This window comes from Armigeres subalbatus, chromosome 2, assembly GCF_024139115.2.
Source record: "Armigeres subalbatus isolate Guangzhou_Male chromosome 2, GZ_Asu_2, whole genome shotgun sequence".
Taxonomy (NCBI): Eukaryota; Metazoa; Arthropoda; class Insecta; order Diptera; family Culicidae; genus Armigeres; species Armigeres subalbatus.
This window is the reverse complement of record NC_085140.1, coordinates 462,361,792-462,384,712: the sequence shown is the minus strand read 5'-3', so window position 1 is coordinate 462,384,712 and position 22,921 is coordinate 462,361,792. Positions and strand designations below refer to the sequence as shown.

The window sequence follows — 22,921 nt, the reverse complement described above, 5'->3', positions numbered from 1 at the left end:
TTAGTTATAAATGTGTTGTGTACGAATGTTGAAATAGCGAAAATTATTATATGTTACGCATTTGATTTTATTGTTATTTCCAATATTTCTCGTTTGACACCACTTTTACATTCCCAAATCTTGGAGGATGAAAAATGGCCGTCCGTCTGCAGTGCATTCTCAAACAATCTCATGTTTCCACCCACACCAAAGTAGTAGGTTTTGGCTGCTAGTAATCTAAAATTTGTAAATCAGATACTATTCATAATCTGCAAACAAATGTCACCGTTGCTACTTACATGACACCAGTGGGTTTCAGTTTCTTCTTGAACAAATTGATTAGCTTCGCATAATTATCCGAGCTGTAGATGGTCTCGGAAGTCACTATCACATCGTACTGATGTTCAACGTGATCAACAAAACTAGACCAATCGCCGGAGAAGAATTCCACTTCCGCATCATCAGACATTCTTTCCTCCGCTTCCCCAGCACTGCCACGACAGTTGCAAGAATAGTTTTTTACTGTGACTTTCTCCAATACTTCCCTATTCTATAAATAAATTTTAATGAGTTAAAAAGCGTTAACCTTATGATAACAGAACACTTACATAATCCTGAAAGACCACCTTGGACGCCCCCAACTTCACGGCCACTATCCCAAGTATTCCCGCGCCGCATCCCAAGTCGAGCACTGTCGCGCCCTTGAACAGCTTAGTGTACTTTTCATTTCCTACCATCAGTTCGCCAAGATCGAATGTGCACTCCCACACTTTTAGTCCACCCTCATAGCGACCGGGAACCAGATCGGAATGGTCCATATCTGCCGACAGAATGTCCAGACCGAGCTCCTCCTTCGGTATGGATAAACAATTCAGGTATTCCACAAGGATATCTTCGCTGGCTGGAAATACATGCAGGTTGTCGGGGTTGATGCTGATACCGTCGTTCAGCTCATCGCTGAGTAGCACTTCTTCACATTCATATCCGGCCGAATGTATTTCTGGTTCTGAAAGTAAAGCAAATTAGGTAAATCCATGAGCATTGCATCATGATCCCTTTTTTCACTTTTTGCAGAATCATTCGTTTCAGTGGTTTCATCAGGTTGATTAAAAGAAAACTTGAACATTTTTTCGAACGATATTCAACGTTATTTTATTAAATGCCATCACACGTGCGATTCACAGAGTTGAGGATTGAGGCAAAACTGTCATTTTCCATGTACAAAGATTTATTTACAATCAGCTGATAGTATATATAAATAAGACGTGTAAAAATCTCGAGCACCAGTATATAAAACAGTACCGCCGTAAATAAAATATTTGAAAAAAAAGCATTGCACTGTTAATTTATTTTGACATAACAGAATTATAATGAACCTAACCGAAAAATGTTTAGTTTTCGCATTGTCAACATAGACAACGCTCTGTTTTCAAAACTATTGTACGTGGATTTCCTAATTACACCCCCGTTCGAAATAGTCGCTCCTTGAACGGTCGTTAAAATCACCGTTTTCACCCGTTTTCATAGTGAAACCTGTCAAAACTGACAAGTCTGCCACATGCTTTTTGCTGTTTCACTCGGAGTTCTCTTTCTTTTTCCGATGTTTTGACATCTGTTTTAACAGACAAGGAGCAAAAAACAAGGCAATCTATCAAACATTTATTGAATTTTGCAAACCTTGCTGCAAAAGGGAACGTTTGAAATAGGTAAGTGAATCGACCTTCGATCATCGACCTTCGTAAATCAACAATACCATGAAATTTCAGTAAATTTTACCATGGGTTCAGACAAATTCACCACTGTTTCAGTTCATGGTGACAACATTCGGCATGGGCCACAGTTGATTTTTACTGCGCGCATGGTAAAATCACAGAGAAACAGACGTCTCACTCAACATATGTTCCATCGTACACCTTTCTAACGGTTTATTTAACTTTTTGTAGGTGGTCAATTGGTCACCGATGGCGTTTTCATCGATTTTGCTTGTGTTTGACGTTTGCACACTACTGCCATCTGGTTGCCGCTTGGCCACTCACCGGGATTTTAGCATTGGGCGACATTTTTTTCGTGACGATGATTTGGATTGTAATTTGTTCTAAGTGAGACGTCTGTTTCTCTGTGGTAAAATCAAACGGGTTTGTTTTCTGCTACACTGATAAAAAATAAATGGTAGAACGAACCACACAGATCTGCTTAAGTTTACCATGCATGATAATGGTACACTGAACCTCAATATTTTTATGAGTTACCACTATATTGTCCACGTTACTATGTGGATTGACATTCTTGTATAGTAATATCTCCATAGTAAATTCAACTGCAATGTTACCACCGCGAGTACAACAAATGTCAAAGTTTTTCACGCCGCCAATATCACCAACTACCGGGACGAAAAAGACATAAATTTTACTATTGTCTTAATTCAAATATTTATGCTGAAAATTTAATCGTTTTTGGTAAGTACATTCATATTTGAGAAAGTGAAAAATCTGATAAAATGATTCATCATTTCAGAAAACAAATCGAAGCCGGTGCCTCAATGGTATTACCGCGCTCTCCGATTCAAATTCCTAATTGTAATCAGGTTTATTATCACTACGACATCGGCGACAACAGAATTTGGATGGCACCAGAACTATCATAAGTCTGCAGAATTCATTAGACGGCATTCTATTAAAAATTAGTGAACTACAAATCCAACATTTATGCCTCGATTTATGCGGCATATGGGAAGAACACAATTTGGAAGGTATGAAAGAATCAAACAGCTATATAAAAGCGCAGAATCCTACGGAATATAAACTAGAACTTCCTAGTGCAACCGCTTTTTGCTGTACATTCTTGTCTTTGAAAATTTTGATTCTTCCTTGCCGATAAGAATGTTGTTTTGGGCAGTTCGCAAAGTCTTGGACTCTGATAGTGCTGCTCCGTCCAGATTAAAAATTGAATCATTTAAATATCTTTATGTATTGTGGGGATGTTAGAAATTTATCGCGAATAAAATGATTGTTTCTAGATACATGCGTTTTTATTTTTGTTTACAATGAAATCAAAATGAAAGCAGTGGAAAGTACTATGCCCCAATCATAACATAGTGAGAAGGAACTGTGCTATATGTTGAATTTTACTATGTTTGATATTCACGTACGCATAGTAGCAACGGCAAGAACATGGTTAAATCTCCTACATATGTATGCTCAAGAAGGCATAGTAGAATTGACCGCTCTTTTTAGTAATTTCAAGTACGTTTTGCGTTCTACCAAAATCAAATGGTAAAATATTTTTAATTTTACCTTTGATATAGTAGTCATCACCATGCCGTTTTTCTCAGTGTACACAGAAAAAAATTCCATGGTAACAATTACTATTTTGTAGAATACGCAATGTTTTGAAAGCAACCACAAATTTTCAGTTAAATTAACCATGTATTCGGACAAATTCACCACTGATTCAGTTCATGTAACAACTTTCCACCATTACCACAGTTGATTTTTACTGCGCGCATGGTAAAATCAAACGGGTTTGTTGTCTGCTGAAAATCGTCGGTGCGTATTCTTAAACTAACCCTCGGAATGGTAGTTTCGACCGCAACATTTTTTTGCGTGTAGAAATTGTCGGTGTATTTTCTTAAAATAACCCTCGGAATGGTAGTTATCGACTGCAATATTTTTTGCGTCTGCAATAAATAGTAAGTGAAAATTGACATGAAATGATTTCCGTTTCCCTCTGGTCATGACTGCACACGGTAACCGCAAAATACTCTTTTTATGAGTACATTTCACACAATTAATAGTTTGCCCTGTATACGTCACAAAATGACTTCTTTTTACTCCTCAATAGGGAGTAGGAAATTATGCATTTTCATAAATTTCACATCAACCTAAAAATGCGTAAAAATAGTACCAAACCGTTTTCCATTGTAGTGTGATCGCCATTTTGCATTTGATTTGGTTTGTTCCGTGAAACCACGCAGTGAAAATCGAGGTGAAAATTCGCAGATCACATTCGTGGATGCTTGCGTATTATGGGGCGATTGACTAGAAAAGGTGTTACTTCCTGTCATTGAAGTAGAACCCGAAGAAGAACTTGCATCTCCATTGATTCGTTTCATTTCGGTAAGAAATCATATTACTTTATCTTATGTATATAGAATTACAAACATTCTTTATTTCACTCAGGTATCGGCTTCAGCTTTGGCTGAGCAGCTAGCAAGATATGCAGCCTACGACTTTGAGAACGACCAGAAAGTACCACCGCATCTAATTAACCAAGACGAATCGTACATGATATATGCAGAGGAACAAGTGTTCTTGCTTGGTGCAGATGCTGTGCAAGCAATTGATACATTCATTACGTTTTTTTGTATTTTAACCATAAAGCGCCGGCCTCTTTGGTTAAGCTCGTAGAACTAATCGAAATAATCAGTTACCGAGTTAAGCCAAACCGCTGCCGACGTCACGTCAATGAGTTGTGTGCGAAACTGATGGAGTTCATGAATGCCAGCTCTGATTAAATGACCTCGTAAATAACATGTTTAAAAACTGTTTATTGTTCAAGTTTTCGATAAGAGAAATAAGTTTTCAATAAAGATTATAATGTAAACTTGTTTGCTTTTGTGTTGTTCCGTTCTATGACTAAAATTGTTGGCCTGAAAGAAATTTTCCTTCCAATATTTCCGATGAACCAAGAAAACCACCCACATTTTTGTTTACTGAAAATGCGTTATTTTCACTCATGAGCGTATTTCTTGGAGGGATTAAAAGTACGCAATCTTTGACATATACCTATGATGCGCATTTATGAATAAAAGAGGTTTAGCCGTTTATTGGGTAGTCCCAGTTGGTCACCGAAATGCGTATTTTCTACCAATTATTGAGAATTTTGCGGTTACCGACTGCAGTCAAAGCCGCTAAATAAATAAGTACACGAAAGACATTCAATGCAGCATTTTTTAAAATTTGGAATTTTTCAATAAAAAATCTGATCACATTTGAAATTAAATATTAGGTGCCGGCCAGAGTAGACGCGATATGCGATGTGAAGCGCCCCTACACAATTTGACAACTCCAATATTAATTATTATTCCATTGCGTGGAGTTTTCACAATATATTCATCAATGTACGCATTATACACGTAAAAAAAATTAATGTTGTTTATTATTAAGATTTCTAATACTTTTTTGCCAAAGGAGGCGCCTAATGATATGTTTAAGAAAAAACATCGCATTAGTCACATACATTCCGAAACTTATACTTTTCATTAACTTATGAATGTTATTAGCTTTTTGATATGGGATCATTCATTAGGTGGCATAATGAAGAGTATAAGTATTTTCGAATGGTTTTTTGCCATAACATATTTATAAGGTTATTTTTTTACGTGTACATGTCCCACACAAAATAATGGGGCAGTGCATAGGTTCATTATTTGACGTTTGAGCGGTGCCGAAATTCATTTTGAATGAACTCGATGTATGAAAGAGTGTTCATTTTTAGTAAACAGCGCACCGCTCAAACGTCAAAGTGTTCATTCGGCGCACTGCCCCATAGACCAACGCAAAATAAACTCCACGAAGAAAATCTGACGTTTGAGCGGGTCATATAATGAACACAAAATGAACTTTTGTTCGAGTGAATGCTGCGCTCAAATGTCAAAATCCATCGGGTGAGTGAATTTGATGAACTCCTGCACAGGTCTACCTATATGATTAGATTTTTTGTCAGTGAATAAATAATTTTGAACTTGCATTTGGTTTGTTTTATTTCTCAGTGTTTTGTGTCATCACTGACATATTAGAGCATCATTATCGGTCGCGAGCATTTTAATCACCCGCGCTGCGCTTTCATTTTAGTTTCGTCACTCGTTTCCGTATCGGTCACTATTTTCGGCTCTCAATTTGGTTGCTGTATTCCGTACCGGTGACGTTTGACAGTTGACAGTTCATCAAATAGCAGCGCTCTTATCGCGCTACCAAATTTGGTCACCTGTCAGTCACGCTACTGTTATAGCAGCGCGTTTAGTAGCGACCGGTAAAGTGTCAAGTAATGATACTGCGCTGCCAAACGGCTTAAACCACCCCCTTGGCGTCCTATACTATCACAAGGGGTTTGACAATAGCCACCATGTCCACGGACGGTAGCTCATTACCCTCCGTTGTTATTGTACGAAAATAAACATCATGTAGGGTAAAGTGCCCAATAGTGGACCCCCAACCAATAGTGGACCCTTCAGGCATTTTTGCATTATTACAGCACAATGTAAACATTTTGTTATAAAACTCCATCGGGAGAACCTACCTTACAGTTCTATGATTTGATTACATGCATTGGAAATGCTATGGAAAGTAAAATTATATGATTTTTTACAATTCTATAAAAAATGAACACGAGAGTGTCCATTATAGGAATATTTTGGGGGGTCCATAATAGGGAAGAAGAACGTCCCGAAACGGGACATGAAAATCAAATGAAGTGTCGACTATAGGGAAGCAATTTCCTATTATGGACCCCCAGGGGGTCTACTATAGGGCGAATTCAGTCAGACTTTAAAATGTTAATTTCAACGAATAACGTCGTGTATTTGAGTGTTTTATGTATCTATCGTGAAGAGGAGATGCAGAACTTGTTATAAGATATCAAGCAGAAATAATATGTTGAAAATTTCCCCACCATATGATAGGAAGAGCAAAATTCCGCTACTAGGGGGTCCACTATTGGGCATTTTACCCTATTTTGTTTACTATTTGTTTTGGTTAAATCTGAAAATTGTTTTTAAAATAATTTGCAAGATTTACATCTTTGGCCATGGGAATTATGTTATTTGATGATAAAATATAATAAACCTACGAATTGGAGTGAATCGACAGGTGAAATCAAACGCTACACGAAATCATATTTCGTAATTTGTTCCCCCGCACCAAATCAAACAAAAGATATTATTATTGTTTATACTGTGGCGAGCTTTACAGTTGAAATGGTCCGGGGATGCAAATCTAACAACATTCATTAGTGAAATTGAAAAGAAATAAATGGTGTGCTGAAAGATGTTTTAGGATTATATTTACATGACCGAAAAAGCTGGTATTATTTTTGACCAAATTGAAAATGTGTAGCCAACAATATTTTGGATAAGTGGATAGTGGTTAGTGGTTTGTAAACGCACGATTCGGAAGAAGTACTTTTCAAAATGTACACACTTAAATCATTTCACAGATTTCGGTGAATTTTCCTTCAATTCACCGAAATCTCAACAGCAGAACTGTTCGGTAATTATTTCACAAAATTTTCGGCGATTTTTCCTTTGTTCAACTGTCAAAACCACAGAAAATCTGTAAAATAATTCACCGAACAGTTCTGCTGTTGAGATTTCGGTGAAATTTCACAGAAATCTGCGATTTATTTTAAGTGTGTATGCTGGACATATTCATGAAGATGTTCGCTACGCTGAGAAGCACCTCTTGCCACGGGGTTGGCTTAAACTCACCACCAGGGATGCCAGATTTGAAGACATGTCTTCAATTTGAAGACATTTGAATCTTTGTGAAGACATTTATTTCTTGAAGACATTTTGAAGACTTTTTAAAATATTTGAAGACTTACCTTCTTATTTGAGGATACTTGAAGACAATCAATAAGCCAGCAAAAAGAAAATATAATTTGATTACTAACTTATAAATTTTATGATTTCTGTATGCAGATCATATAAATATTTCAAAAGTTATTCATAATAGACTAATGTCTCGGGCTTAAAATTTCAAACGTAAAAACACATTTACACTAGCCGGTTGATAAGGTTGACAACTGCAACACATTTTAGTTATGTGCTGGTTAAAAAATTCCCGATGGCAGCATTCGTTCAAATTTTCCTTGGTAGCGATGGCATTTTAGACGTGTCTGCTAAAAAGGTATTTCGATCATTTCAACAGAACGCAATGCCCGATCTAATTTATTTCGAACGGCAAAAAAAGACAGAATTTTACTATGAGTTGTTGGGCTAGAACCATTTTTTTAATTTCTTTATAATTCATCTGATCTTTTCGTTATTCCCAGAATACCCGTCGAGAAAAAAAATACATTTTGAAAAACTCGATGAATTTTCCGTGGATTTTAGAAAAAAATCAATAAAAATTCGTTTAAAAAAAATTATTCGTGTAAAGTAAAGAGAATTGGGTCCCAAAGCCCTACCTCGTTTATGTTTGCAGTTATAAAAAGAAGTTATAAAAAGTTATATTGAAGTTATAAAAATTCTGGTAAAAGTCTAAATCAGTAAAAATATTTTTTTTTATTTAAGACATATTCGTCAGGTCCATATTTTAACTGTCAAAAGGGTTGACTCAAGTAAACAATGTTCCTTTCGATATTTGAGTCAAATGGAAAACTAACGCGTTCAGGATGATTAACTTCATCGTTCTCTGAAAGAAAATCGAATATCGATTCTTCATTTTTGGACCCCAAAAATCGTGTAAAATGAAAAGAATTTCCCATTAATAGTCCGAGGAATTGCTCATAAAAATTCAAGAGAATTGAAATTGGAAATTATTTTCAAATAAACTTGGAAGTTTATAATAATTCCAGTATGGGCAAATAAAGGAATTCCCCCAAAATTTAAACGGGAAATTCATCTTAATTTCCACAAAATTATTTCTAAGTTCTTGCAAGAAAATCATCTGAACTCCTACAAAGAATTCATGTTTATTTCCACAAGAAATTTGTCTAAATTTTCATGGGATGTTCTCCAGATTTGTATTTGAAAGTTAAGGGATATCTCTTCGAAGTACCTGGAAGTATCTCTAGCAGCTCCTCCATAAGTTCGTCCAGAAATTCCTCCGTTAGAACCTCCAAGAACTCCGTCGGAAATTCCTCCAGTCGCTCCTTCAGAAATTCCTTAGTTTGTTTCTTTCACGACTTCCTCCAGCAGATCTTCCAGGAATTGCTCTCGAAGCTCCTGCAGGCATTCGTTCGGAAATTCCTCCAAGAATCCTTTCGGAAGTTTCACCAGGAATTCCTCTGGATGATGCTCCGAGAATGTTGCCGAAAGATTCTACAATAATACCTCTTGAACTATACTCTGAAATTTCTCTGTTATTTCCTCCAGTAATTCTTCCGAAAATTCCTGCGCAATATTCCTGATCAATACCTCAGGAAGTTCCTCCAAAAGGTTATCCAGAAGTTTCTTCAGACATTTCAGTAATTGCAAAGGAAAATACTTCAGGAATTCTTCAGGAAAATCCTTCAGTCATTCTTCCAGAAAATCCTTCCGGAATTTCTCCTGTAATTCCTCCGGAAGTTCCATTAGCATGTTATCCTAAAGTTCCTTCAGAAAATCCTTTCGATGTTCCAACAGCAATTCCTCCGGAAATTTCTTCAGGGATTCCTTTAGAAAGTCTCCGAAAAATCCATCAGGAATTTATCCTGAAGATTCTCCAGGAATTCTTCCGGAAATTTCTTCAGAAAATTGAAGATTTCACGGTAAATTTTTACGAATCCCTACAGAAGAATTCCACAAGGAAATCCAGTTAGAAAAATCCGTTGGAATTATATTTAAAGACTCATTAGAAAATCCATGGGAAAGTCATTTCCCTTACTAATTTTGTAATTTTTGTAATTTTATTCATTCAGTTTTACGTGATCCTGTAGGTACAGACCTTATTTTCAGGGCAAGGAAATAGTGGAAATTTAAAAGAATATTCTCTTGAATTCTAACATTTTGAGCGTAAAAAATAAACGATACATTAAACAAGGAGATGATTGAAATTACAAACCCATTGGATTTTGAAATTTTTTCACTGCAAATCATAATTTTGATATTTATTGAAGACATTTGAAGACATTTTTACTCGACTGTGAAGACATTTGAAAATATCCCCTGGCATCCCTGCTCACCACCGGTAATCTTGCTCTTACAGCGGCAGTGCATCAGTGCGTGCCTCATCGGCCAAACTTTATCTACTTCACGGACAGATAAATCAACCCAAACTTTGAGTTCAATATACGCACTATTGAGAATATCGCAGAAAAATTTACCCAAATTTGGGTAGTTTTCCCTTTCTTTCCCATGATTGCTATCAAAACTAGAGCAAGATGCAAACACCTCACCGAGGCTGTTTCAGCCCAATAACCCAAATTTGAGTATATTCAATATTCTCTATTTTGGGTTGTTCAAGGTCCGCTTTGTACTAATGACACACTGGTGGTATTCGTACCATGGTACAAGTTGTACCACTAGTGTGTCACCTTGTACCATGCTGGTACAACGTGGAAAACCATGGTACAATATGTACTAGGGTATATAACCGTGGTACTTGTACCATCAGTGTGTCTTTAGTATTGGATGAATCAAACTCAGCTTTGGGTAAATTGTTTACATGGGATTAAAGGCAAACTACCTAGTGCCAGAAAAGTCATTTTACTCAAATTTGGGTTATTGGCCCAAACCACGGTTTTGAGTGCAAACAACCCACTTTTGGGTAGTTTTGGTTTTCAGTGTTCTCGACCTGTAAACAAAAACATGGCAGAAGTTTTAAAATAATAAATAAAATTTACTTTTTAGATTAAAATGCCAGCGTCCTGTTGTGTTACTGATTGTGACCTTAAATACGCACACGCCGAAGACGTCTCTTATCATAAGTGAGTATTGAAAAGTAAAATTCGAAATTCAAGAACAATATGTATGAAATATTTTCCTGCTCCTCAGATTTCCTCTGAAGAAACCGGAAGTGTTAGACAAATGGATCACTTTTACTGGCCGGGAATCTGACTGGGTACCTACCAAATGGAGCGCTATATGCAGTCGTCATTTCAAGCCATCTGATTTTAAGGATTGCGTTTATAGGTAGGTGTGGTCTCTTGGAATGTTGAGTAAGATTAGTATTTTAGAGTAACATTTTTTTTAACTGTTTTCTAGAAAAAATCTTTTTCACACAGCTGTTCCATCACTGCGGGTAAAATCCCAAGCTACGATCACCTCCTACATAAATCAACCAAAACCTGATGAATTTGAGGAACCTGTGAAAAATTCCATTGAGCAGACAGTAGTCCAGCATGAGATACCTCAACCAGATCCGCTAGATCAGGCAGACACCGATCTTGAAGATCTCTATTCAGGAGATGACCCAAATCTGCTTGATATAACATGCCGATTGTGTGGGATTGTATTCAGTAAATGGTGTCAAGGCTTATTGGTGGACTACCGAGAGCATTTCGCAGTGATTGTGAAATGCCTTCCGTTCATAAATTTAGAGATCAGCTATTTCCCCTCGAAAATATGTGGCCACTGTTTGAGAATGATTAATGGGTTTTCATTATTTTATGATAATGTTGTTAAGGCTCAAGGGGATTTGGAACTCAAATACAATGGTCGAAACAATTTTGAGCAAGTACCTTTCCAAGCCCCGGAGGAACCTGCACGACTGAAGATAAAACAAGAGCCATTGTTGAACATCAAGGAAGAAGCCGTGGACTCAATCTCGAGAGCTAAAGAAACGCATGTCGATCCACCTGAAAACACGTTAATAATCAAAAATCCCAATGTTACGAATGACAAGAATAAAATTCTGCTATTCAATAACCAAAACCATGATGGCCAACACTCGAAGCAATTTCGTGAATCAAAAAATTGTGAAATATTAGAAATAGTAAATTTATATCCACCTATCGTCGACATCACAAGTGCTACGATCAAGGAAGTTCAACCGTACGAGATAACATTGCCCTCAGTATCAAACAATGGGTTCCAACAACAAGTCACTCCGCAACTCATCAATCTTAAAACAGAAGACACAGCGGAGTCATACGAAGATTATGAGGACTATTCATGCTACTATCAGGACTTCCAATGTGGATTGTACACCTTGGATGAACACAGCTACTCCAAACTTCCAATACAAGCCGATGACAACAAGGACGAAATCTTCTCGACACTGTCAGAACCAGTGCAGCCCATAAGACTGGGCGATTCTGCCACAATCAAGGTGATACACGTAGAACTTCCAAATGAGCAACCAAAACCAGTCTTCGCTCCAGTACTGGAACACTCGTGTCAAATATGCCATCGGAAATTTGTTTCCCAGTTAAAGCTCATCAAGCATCGCATATTTTCCTGTAACCTACGACAAACTGTTCAATTCAATTGTATATTCTGTTTGCGAAAGTTTCCAAACCGGATAAGGCAGCAGGTCCATCTAAAGTTCTGTTTGGAACGCATTGATCGACGAAATAAATTATCAATTAAGGCAAACCAAGCAATAAAATACCGAAAGTCGATAGCAAGATCGTCCTCTTCCTCTACTGAAGTGCAATCTAAAAGCCAAAAACAGCGTCACAAATGCTCGCTATGCGAACGGACCTATTCAAGATCGTCCAATCTGAAACGGCACATGGCCAGCCATCGACCGGTTGACCAGTGGAATCACAAATGTGGCATCTGTCAGAAAATTTTCGATAAGCTGTTCGACTTGAAGAAACATTTTCAGTTGGCGAAGTGTAGGGTAGAGAATTCGGCTTCTAGCGAAACGAAAACCGACGACACCGCGCTGGAGCTGGTGAACGTATCAGATCGGTTGCTGTACGTATGCTCCACGTGCAATAAGCAGTTCAAGTCGTACAACAGTCTCAAGGTTCATGAGAGCATTCACACAGGTAAGAATAGTCGTTACAATTATTGATTATATTATCTCACATGTATTTGAATCAACAGGTCTAAAAGTTTTTGTATGCGAGACATGTGGTAAACGGTTTGGAGGACAGATGAATCTTATCCAGCATCGGTTGACTCACGTGGATACGAGGCAATACACCTGCAAACTTTGTCCGAAGGTTTGTCTTCATGTTGTTGATGCCGAATTCAAGTTCTTTCATGCTGGAATCATCTTTTTTGTAGGTTTTCAAACGAAGCGGAGGTCTAAGTCAGCACGTTAAATCATTTCACATGAAAATTAAGCCCTACCAGTGTCCGGTTTGTCGGAGGGATTTTGCACTGAAGGCAGATATGACAAGATGTCGCCATTCTAAACTAAAAGACAGTGGAGGAATTTTGATTTAGGCTCAAATTGACCATAGAATATAAGTTGTTATTCGTTTTTACATATGCGTCTTTAAATTATAACTATCACTTGCCTCTAGCATCTTTGAATCGCATAAGTATTATGTACTTTTAGTTTCCGCAATTTGTGAGCCTTGAAAACGCTACTACGCATATTCTATGACCTCAAATCATCGTCCGGTCTCTAAGAACTCGAAGAGGGCCTCGATGTCCGAACAATGTTACTTCCTTGTATTGAAACGACGGACTTACCAGTTGAATACCTCCTTGTATAGTCCAGCCTTCAGTGCGAATTGTGGTTGTGGATAGATTTTAATTGATTTTGGGTAACATAAGAAACTCCATCTCTCGCAAGAAATCACTATAATTTTTGATTGTTTGATTGATCTTGGCTATTCCTTATCCTATTTTACATTTTACGTATTCAATCATCAACTTGTTCCTGTAAACCTTAATCTAAACCGACACAAAAATGCGTTGAATCTTGTATCGATGTCATGTTCGACGACAATCAACGATAACATTTGCTATAAGGCCTAAGGTACAGTGGGGTAAGTGGGTAAATGGGGTAAGTGAAAAAACGCAAGTATTTCACTGATGAAGCACAGAATTATTCAATTTCACTTCACAATCATACAAGGCCATTCAAATCAATACGTTGAATAAGTGAAACATGAAATAATGAACCATTTCAACATGCGAGAGTAAAAATTCATTAACCTTTCAAGTTTATCTTTTGCACAAGTTGTTTTGCGTGTCAATAAACACAAATATTTTTGCCTTTCTCGTACAACAAAGTTGTACCAGAAGGCTATAATTTCACTCCAAAAGTCAAATTTTGATAGAAGGCTCGGAGACCCATAGTGTTATATACCAATCGACTCAGCTCGAAAAACTGAGCAAATGTCCGTCTGTGTGTGTGGATGTGTGTAGCCCCGGGATTTTTTTTAATGTTAAACACGTTTCATATAGAAGGACTTGACCGATTCGAGTGCAACTAGTTTCATTCGACGGAGAAACTTTCCTAGTTGGACACTATTGTTTTTGTTTGTTAATAACTCATTCGGTTTGAATAATATTTCTATTTTTCTTTTAACAAATACGCTGTTTACATGCACACTTTAAGTCATTAATCAATTTAGCCGTGACGCAATCCATTACTCTCATAGTTGAGTAATTCTTAAGTAGCGTGATATAATCGCATCAAAGCTTTTAACCGCCAAAATGTAGGCAATTTACGTTGCATTTACCATACTAATTCGAATAATAGAGGTAATAAACCATAGAGGACGATTGTCGCTGCGGTTCCCTTTGTTATCGTTCCCAAACATGTTGGCACATGACACACTTAATTTTTATTAACGGGCTCGGTTATCAAATTACCGAATTCTCAACAGCTGAGCTCTCGGTAGTCAGCTCGGTAAACCAAATCGGCAACCGAGCCCTCGGTACTGCATTCTATCCGATTAAATGTCAAATTTTACTGAAGTGTTCTGTAAAATCAACTGAGCACTCGGTAAAATAATACCGAACATTCCGGTAACTTGCACGTGGGAAAAAAATAGTTTCACTGATTTCTCAGTACTTTTTGAACAGTAATTCGGTACTTTTTTGCGGTGCATCTGTAAAAAAACGAGTGATTTGTAATATTATTTTTATTTGTATTCCAGTCGTAGTTTTATTTGAAACACAAAACAAACTGATGAGGAAAAATAATAGAGGTAATAAACTATAGAGGAAGATTGTCGCTGTCGTCACTGGCGAAACATTTTTTGCTGGCGAAGATAGGGCACTAAATGTCAACGAAGGAAAAATGAGTACGTTTTGACAGATAGGTACCCAACATGTTTGGGAACGATAACAAAGGGAACCGCAGCGACAATCGTCCTCTATGGTTTATTACCTCTATTGGAAAAATTCAATAAGAGAAATTTATATAGGCATATTTTTTCGTGCACATGTACATGTTCCTTCACATTAGGAAAACGTTTCTCCCATATAAATATGTATAAATATGTTTTTACAGAATAAAATCAGTAAAAAATATTACCGAGGTGAAATTCTAGATTTAAGTGTGCACAACTCCCAATGACTGAAGGAAGGGTTATTGAGCCTCTAGGGCATAATCTTTCGTCCTTGTTTTTCTTTAGATTATACTTACATGCCAATGTCGTAAATATAAATATAAACAAAACATCACAAATTAACATTAGCCGCCTTTGATCAAAAACCCGGAAAATATTAATTGGAGGCGCTTTGAATTTTACAGGATTCTCAATTTTTCTTGCAATGCGTAATATTGTATATTGGCAATTTTCCCAACTTTTCCTTTAAAATATACTAACCTTTTACAACTACCGATTTGGTGAAATCCAACTAAGGAAGATTACAGATCAACCGACTGCCGCTACCGCCAATCCGACTGGAAGGCCGACCCAAGAGCAATCTGAGGAGGCCTCCTGTTCAAGCGAGGTTCGGCTAACTGGAAGGCCGACCCAAGAGAAATCTGAGGAAGCCTCCGGTTCGGGCGAGGTTAGTAAATCTCACCCCAAAAGCACCATAAAGGCTAGTCTGTCCGCCTCTAAAGGAAAAGCTCGAAGCTTACATGCGACCCCCTGCTCTAGTGGTACCAAACCAAAGGTATCTAAACAGGGCAAAGGTGCAAAATCGACAGTTTGACCACAGAGGCGAAACTGGCGGGCCAGGTTGCTACAGGGAAGAGAGAAAACCCAAACTGTAACATCAAACGACATCCTGATGATCCGCAACATCCAAAGCCGGACAGTCGTCGTCCGGAAAAAAGCGGGAACCCCAGAAACGGCGACTAAAGTTCTGCAAGTGAACCTCCACCATGCTGAGAGCGCCACGGGTGTGCTCTGTCGGAGGTTCACCAAAGAGAATTTAACCGTGGCCCTCATTCAAGAGCCATGGGTCAATAAATCCAGAATACAAGGTATTCCACAACACTCATGTAAGTTGGTATATGATGACAGCCAGCTTTCTCCTAGAGCGGCTATTTTATTACATAACAACTGTAAATACTTTCCAATTTCAGAATTCATAAAAGGGACATCGTAGCGGTCAGGATGCAGGTACCTTCCGCCAGCGGGAGTAGAGAGATCTTGGTGGTCTCGGCATGCTTCCCCGGTGACGTGGAAGCAATACCTCCTCCAGAAATAGCTGCGCACGTAGCCTACCGCCACCGCCACCACATCCCTTCGGCATAGGGTGTGACGCAAATGCACAGCACACCGTATGGGGAAGCACAAATATAAACACCAGAGGTGTGTACCTGTTACAGTTTCTCTCTTCCAAGAACATTGACATTTGTAATGTTGGTGACAAGCCCACGTTTGAAAACTCCATTCGTCAGGAAGTTTTGGACTTGACTCTATGTAGTCGGTCTATCTCTGATAAAATAAAAAACTGGCATGTTTCTGAAGAAATATCAATGTCAGACCATAAACACATCATCTTCGAATGGGAAGGGGTCTAACGATGGAAAAAACGTTTAAAGATCCTAAGAAAACTGATTGGGAATCCTACTCAGCTATCCTACGATCCGAAGAGTACATCATAGAAAGTCACATCAAGTCCATAACACAATTGGAAGATGCGTCCAAATCCATCAAAAACAAAATCCTTAACGCCTACCAAGAGAGCTGTCCAACTAAATCAACTAGTTCGAGTAGAGACGTTCCATGGTGGAATAAAACTCTTGGGAAGCTTAGGAAAACTGCGCGAAGGGAGTTCAACCGTGCTAAGCGAACCGGCGATTGGAGCCTTTACAGAAAGGCCCTGACGAACTACAACAAAGAAATAAGGTCAGCCAAACGGAAATCGTGGATTCTAATGTGTGAAAGCATAGAGAATACACCCGTAGTGGCCAGACTCCAAAAAACTCTTTCAAAAGACCACTCCAATGGTGTGGGTAGCCTCCGAAAGACGGATGGTTCTCTCACTGTAGAGCCTAGCGATACACTGAGCGAATTGTTAAAGATCCACTTCCCTGATTCAATCTCTGAGTCGAGCATCGGCGACCAAAGCACTGGAATTGTTGTCTCAGATCCACAAGAGATCCAATCATGGGTTTCTGGATCTAAAAAATACGCAATAAAGGTTGCAAAGGAAGCTTTCACTCGGGCCAGGGTTGAGAGGGCTGTGAGATCTTTCCAGCCATTTAAGTCTCCTGGCATGGATGGAATATTCCCAGCGTTGATCCAAAAAGAGGAGAAAACACTGGTTCCACCCTTGGTTGAGATTTTTAAGGCGATTTTGGTATGATTTTGGGGCACATACCTAACGATTGGCGTCAAATCCGGGCTGTCTTCATTCCGAAGGCAGGCAAGAGAGATAAAACCAACCCCAAAGCATTCAGGCCGATAAGTTTATCCTCTGTAATGCTCAAAATTATGGAAAAGGTACTATGCGAGTACATAAATTACAAATTTATGAAAGCAATGCCTTTGTCAAAAAACCAATTCGCTTATCAAAGTGGAAAATCTACGATCTCGGCACTACATACGGTAGTTCAAAAAATCGAAAAGACACTTAATGCAAAAGAAATTGCTCTTGTAGCATTTCTTGATATTGAGGGCGCATTCGATAACGCTTCTTATTCGTCTATAGGGTCAGCAATGTTGAGGAGAAAATTCGACCCATGCATTGTTACCTGGGTACATGCTATGCTAGCTAATCGGAAAATCTCCTCTGAGCTTAGCGGTTCATACATCACTGTTAAAGCAACAAGGGGGTGTCCGCAAGGCGGAGTGCTTTCTCCTTTGTTGTGGTCACTGGTGGTGGATGAGCTTCTAGACAGCTTAGAGAGAAGAGGCTTCGAAGTGGTTGGATATGCTGATGACGTTGTCATTATTGTACGAGGCAAATTCGAAAGTGTTATAGTGGAAAGAATGCAATCTGCCCTAAATCACACTTTTCACTGGTGTCAAAAGTATCAACTAGGCATAAATCCTACAAAAACTTCCATTATCCCTTTCACCAAACGGAGAAAGGTACAACTGAAACCCCTTTTCTTGAATCAAACACAATTAGTTTATTCAAGTGAAGTAAAATATCTAGGTGTCATACTCGACGCAAAGCTTAATTGGAACTCTCATCTCCAATCAGTTGTGCAGAAAGGTCTCAATACACTTTGGGTTTGTTCAAAAACCCTTGGTAAAAGATGGGGCCTAAAACCAAGTATGATCATGTGGATATATAAAACCATTGTCCGTCCCAGGACAACTTACGCTTCCCTTGTCTGGTGGCCTAAAACTAATGAGGCTGCTGCAAGGGCTAAGCTCAACAAAATCCAACGCACCGCTTGCATAGCCATCACTGGTGCAGTTCGTAGTACACCCACTTTGGCCCTAGACGCAATGCTTCACCTGCCCCGGTTAGATCAATTCATAAAGCTGGAAGCGGAAAAAGTGCTCTAAGGTTAAAGAGAACAAAAACACTGCTGTCGGGAGACCTTACGGGTCACCTCAGCATATTAAATGAATTTGCCATAAATCCCGCAATAGGAATTTGTAGTGACTGGATGGAAACGGTAGTCAATTATGACTTACCTTACGATGTGTTCATTCCTTCCCGCCAGGAGTGGGAAGGAGATGGACCCAGCGTTCCAACAGGCTCTATAAATTTCTTCACAGATGGTTCAAAATGAATAATCTGACAGGATCCGGAATCTATGGCCCTACAACAAAAATTTCTGTCCACTTAGGACAGTGGCCCACAGTATTTCAGGCGGAAATATATGCAATATTAGAATGCGTGTTATTAAGCCTGAGGAGAAAGTATAGATTTGCAAAAATATGTATTTTCTCTGACAGCCAAGCGGCACTTAAGTCGCTTAATAACTACACTTGTAACTCAAAGCTAGTGTGGGAATGCATTCTGGCTTTGAAAAACTTATCCATACGCAATCGAGTCTACCTATATTGGATCCCAGGACATACGGGTCTAGAGGGAAACGAGATTGCTGATGAGCTAGCCAGGAATGGATCTAATTAAAGGTTCATTGGCCCTGAGCCCTTCTGTGGGATCTCAGACTGCTCTGTAAAAATGGAACTGAACAAATATATGGTCAGTCAAATCACATCAAACTGGAATGCACTTCCCCATACGAGCCAATCCAAAAGGCTCGTAACGATTAACCCCAAGAAAACCCAACAACTATTAGGTCTCAACAAAAGGGATCTCAACATCTACACCGGTCTAATAACTGGACACTGCCCCTGCAGATACCATCTACAAAAGATCGGAGCAATCCAAACCTCAAATTGCCGCTTCTGTGACGAGGAGAGAGAAACATCAGAACACATCCTCTGCTATTGCAGTGCACTCACCCAACGTAGGTTCAAAGTTCTCAGCAAGCCCTTTTAGGGCCTGCTGACATATGGATCTTATCCCCAAGGACGTGGTTGGCTTCATAAAGCTAGTCTCGCCAGAATGGGGAGTCACATACTGTAACTCAGGATCTCTATTCATCAATAATAGATGGTCTCGAGTTCAGTCGACACCAAGGTATCTCAGTGACAAACATGTTACTGAGATAACTTGCGTATTTCACAGCAAAAGGGTATATCACAATAGTCCTAAAATCTGGACGCAGTGATCTTCACCCGACAAACGAGGAACCTTTTGCATATAGAAACACAGCTGATCCCAATATGAATCGATTAGTGAGGAAATCTCGCAAATCGGTCATCCTCTTCGTGAGTTATATTGCCTCAAAGGAAGAACAGATAGAAGAAAGATACACAAAACATGACTATTGACCATTGATGATTCATACAAACTATATTTGACCATTTGAACACGTTTCTCAACGATGAATTTTGGTGAAAAACTTTGCGATTCAGAAAAATGTCTCCTAGTACCGGATACTATTGCATCATGTTCAAATGTGACTAAGTTCCTGTTACATGAGTAAAGACATCATTCAAAATAGTAATATTTTTCACGTGCTGTAAGTTGTAAATATTGAAAAATTTTAGTGGAGCTTATTTGACTCTTCAGCAAAATTTTTTATATCCAAATAAATTCCCACCTTTTTCAATGCCCTCTTCAATTTTGTTTCTGGTAACTTCTGTGGCTTTCTCAGCAAGAAGAAACAATTGAATTGAAGTAAGCACAGAGAAACAGACGTCTCACTTAGAACAAAATGCAATCAAAATCATCGTCACGAAAACATTGTCCCCCAATGCTAAAATCCCGGTGAGTGGCCAAGATGGCGGTAATGTGCAAACGTCAAACACAAGCAAAATCGATGAAAGCGCCATCGGTGGCCGATTGACCACCTACAAAAAGTTAAATAAACCGTTAAAAAGGTGTACGATGGAACATATGTTGAGTGAGACGTCTGTTTCTCTGTGAAGTAAGTGTAACAAAACAGGTGTGAAGAATTTTTATTCAACTTCAAATTTTGTACAAAGTTTATCACATGAAGATCTGATATTCCTTGCCGTTAGAAGCCTTTTCAATAGCTTCCTTTTGTACTTTGACCTCTGCAAGTATTTTCGTTTTAAGAAGTGTCCGGTATTGGGAGGTGTCCGGCGCTGGGGGATCTCCCCCTAAATAGTTAATGATCCGCCTCACGAAACGATCTTTCACATACGGCGCGATTTCTATAGTAATTTCCATAACAAACTTTAAACTGCTCGTACTCACCAATAACCATATAACCAATTCAGTTGCAAATTTAGGAGGTTCACCAAAACAGCAAATGTTATCGTTCAAGAATAAGGGAGCGCAAAAGTCAAAATTTCAATCACTCTAGGCTCTAATCAAAATTATCTTATGATCTGTTTTACGTAGTTTACGTCGGGCGGTCGTATCTTGTATTTAACCCTTCTGATTTTTTTCAATAAATCAAGCAGTTTGGATTATATTTTTATTTTTGCCTTTCTCGTACAACTAAGTTGTACCGAAAGGCCATCATTTCACTCCAAATTTGAACTTTTTATAGAAATCACGGAGACCCATAGTGTTATATACCATTCGACTCAGCTCGATGAGCTGAACAAATGTCTGTCTGTCCGTGTGTGCGTGTGTGTGTATGTATGTGTGTGCGTGTGTGTGTGCACAAAATGCCATAAAAACATTAGCCAAATTTTCACATAGAAACTCTTAACCGATTTTCTTGCAACAAGTTGTATCCGACAGAGACTAAAACGCTGTTGATCACTATTGAATTTCATAATAATTGCAAATTGCAAAAAATAGATAATATTAAAATAGTGATGAGACATAGTCACATAGAACAATAATGTGTTATGAAAAATGCCTTGCATCTATGAATATTTTAAAAGTTTATCCGTGGCTTGCTCCCATTTCGAGTTTCATCGTTTCATCGAGTTTCATTGTACTATAAAGATGCTCGTGTTGCACGCATTTAGGCGTAAGTATGTTCTTCGTTCAGTTTCATAGTACTATGAAATTGTCCGAAAGTCAAAATTCGAACATAGGAAATCCGAGAAACTCTTGGCAGCGCCATCTGTCGTCTACTAGTGTAAATTTTCTATCATAACATTAGACGGAGTAACTGTTTTGCCTTTCTTGTAGACCATCGAGGTGTAAGCGTATATATAGGCTACATTTATTACCTTTTTGCGCGAGAAAGGCGCCATCACCTCTAGGTGGATTAATCAGGGTTTTTTATCAACATTGTGTTTTTGTTTGCACGCATTGAATCTTTTGGTTATTACAGTGATACGTGGTAATACTGAATCAGGAACCCAAAGTGCCAATAATCCATGTTTGATAAATAATTCGTGAAAAAAAGTTATTTATATAGCTTAAATACAAGAATCACTACTATTGCAAATATATCAACAATTATGATTTATTTAGTTGAAATTTATAAAATTTATTTATTTGTTAATGTAGACTCTTCTACTGAAATCATAAGTGGATTGTAAATGAAACACAATATGATTCCAGGTTTGATGAATATTTCAAAGATAATTTCTCTGCATTATCGCCAAGGCTCATTATCTTACTATAAACCTGAAATAGAAAGAAGTGTTAGACACAAATGGAGATGAGATATTAGATCTCAAAAAATTCATTCAAGTAAAGAAAATATAAAAACATAAAAATCATTTAATGGAGGCACTCTAGTGCCCTTTGACTTTCATGAAGTGTCAAAAAGCATCACAACAGATCACAGTTATGTTCTATTCAGTATAATTATCATTTGCATGAAATATATGAACAGAAAATGTGTTCTTATATTGAAAAATCCTCTTTTAAAATCATTATTTCACTTACCCCACATGTGGGGCAAGTGAAAAATTGAAACCGATTTTTTTGTTTTCCAAATATATTGTATCCTAAAAGTATTTTTCAAAGATCTTGTTCGCGGGCATATAAAGATTGGATAGATGATTTGTGATGTCATAAATATGATCAATTTCAATATTATATTCGACTTTTATGACTTGTTAAACATGAAATATACGATTTCCTTTACCCACTTGCCCCACTGTACCTTATAAATTATTAGGTTGTAGTTTGTGTTCTATCTATTTTTATGGCTGTTTTATTACTTGGCGAATAACATCGCAAGCTCAGGTAAAGTACTAAAGCCAGTCCACGTTAAATTTCGGACACTTAGACAATGTCTAATTGATTTGTAGCCATTGTATCAATTTGGACGAGAATGAAAACATGCTGAAAGCATCACGTAAAGCAAAGAGATTCATCTGTCGTGTGAATTGATCTTCTCGGTGGTTTGTGAAAATTTTAAAATATCGCATTGTATGAAGTCGTACCGAAAGCACAGACAAGCAGACATAACACATTGAAAATTCACTCATCAAATTCATCGTCGTCCACACACTAACGACATCTGTTGATTTCACTAAGTTGGGCAAATCACGCACCAGAAGGCGGTAG

General features: G+C 38.1%; 2 protein-coding genes across 2 annotated transcripts; one reads left to right on the top strand and one right to left on the bottom strand.

Annotated features, from left to right (window-relative positions):
- LOC134213880 (histidine protein methyltransferase 1 homolog) lies at positions 1–1,203 on the bottom strand. Its single transcript, XM_062693319.1, has 4 exons — positions 1,045–1,203; positions 588–985; positions 279–529; positions 1–216 (listed from the first exon to the last, which is right to left on the bottom strand). The coding sequence occupies exons 1-4, from the start codon at positions 1,103–1,105 to the stop codon at positions 54–56; spliced, it is 873 nt and encodes a 290-aa protein (XP_062549303.1). The 5' UTR covers positions 1,106–1,203; the 3' UTR covers positions 1–53.
- A 9,267-nt stretch (positions 1,204–10,470) lies between these two features.
- On the top strand, positions 10,471–13,059 carry LOC134213878 (zinc finger protein 287-like). Its single transcript, XM_062693318.1, has 5 exons — positions 10,471–10,605; positions 10,673–10,810; positions 10,883–12,615; positions 12,674–12,792; positions 12,857–13,059. The coding sequence occupies exons 1-5, from the start codon at positions 10,535–10,537 to the stop codon at positions 13,016–13,018; spliced, it is 2,223 nt and encodes a 740-aa protein (XP_062549302.1). The 5' UTR covers positions 10,471–10,534; the 3' UTR covers positions 13,019–13,059.
- The last annotated feature ends 9,862 nt before the right edge of the window (positions 13,060–22,921 follow it).

Excerpts from the sequence above, each read along its gene's own strand:
- LOC134213880 (XM_062693319.1), bottom strand. The coding sequence starts at position 1,105 with ATGTTCAAGTTTTCTTTTAATCAACCTGATGAAACCACTGAAACGAAT. Across the intron at positions 986-1,044 it reads AACGAATGATTCTGCAAAAA|AACCAGAAATACATTCGGCC; the intron begins GTGAAAAAAGGG and ends CTTTACTTTCAG. Across the intron at positions 217-278 it reads CTGAAACCCACTGGTGTCAT|ATTACTAGCAGCCAAAACCT; the intron begins GTAAGTAGCAAC and ends TACAAATTTTAG.
- LOC134213878 (XM_062693318.1), top strand. The coding sequence starts at position 10,535 with ATGCCAGCGTCCTGTTGTGTTACTGATTGTGACCTTAAATACGCACAC. Across the intron at positions 10,811-10,882 it reads TTTAAGGATTGCGTTTATAG|AAAAAATCTTTTTCACACAG; the intron begins GTAGGTGTGGTC and ends ACTGTTTTCTAG. Across the intron at positions 12,616-12,673 it reads TCATGAGAGCATTCACACAG|GTCTAAAAGTTTTTGTATGC; the intron begins GTAAGAATAGTC and ends TTGAATCAACAG.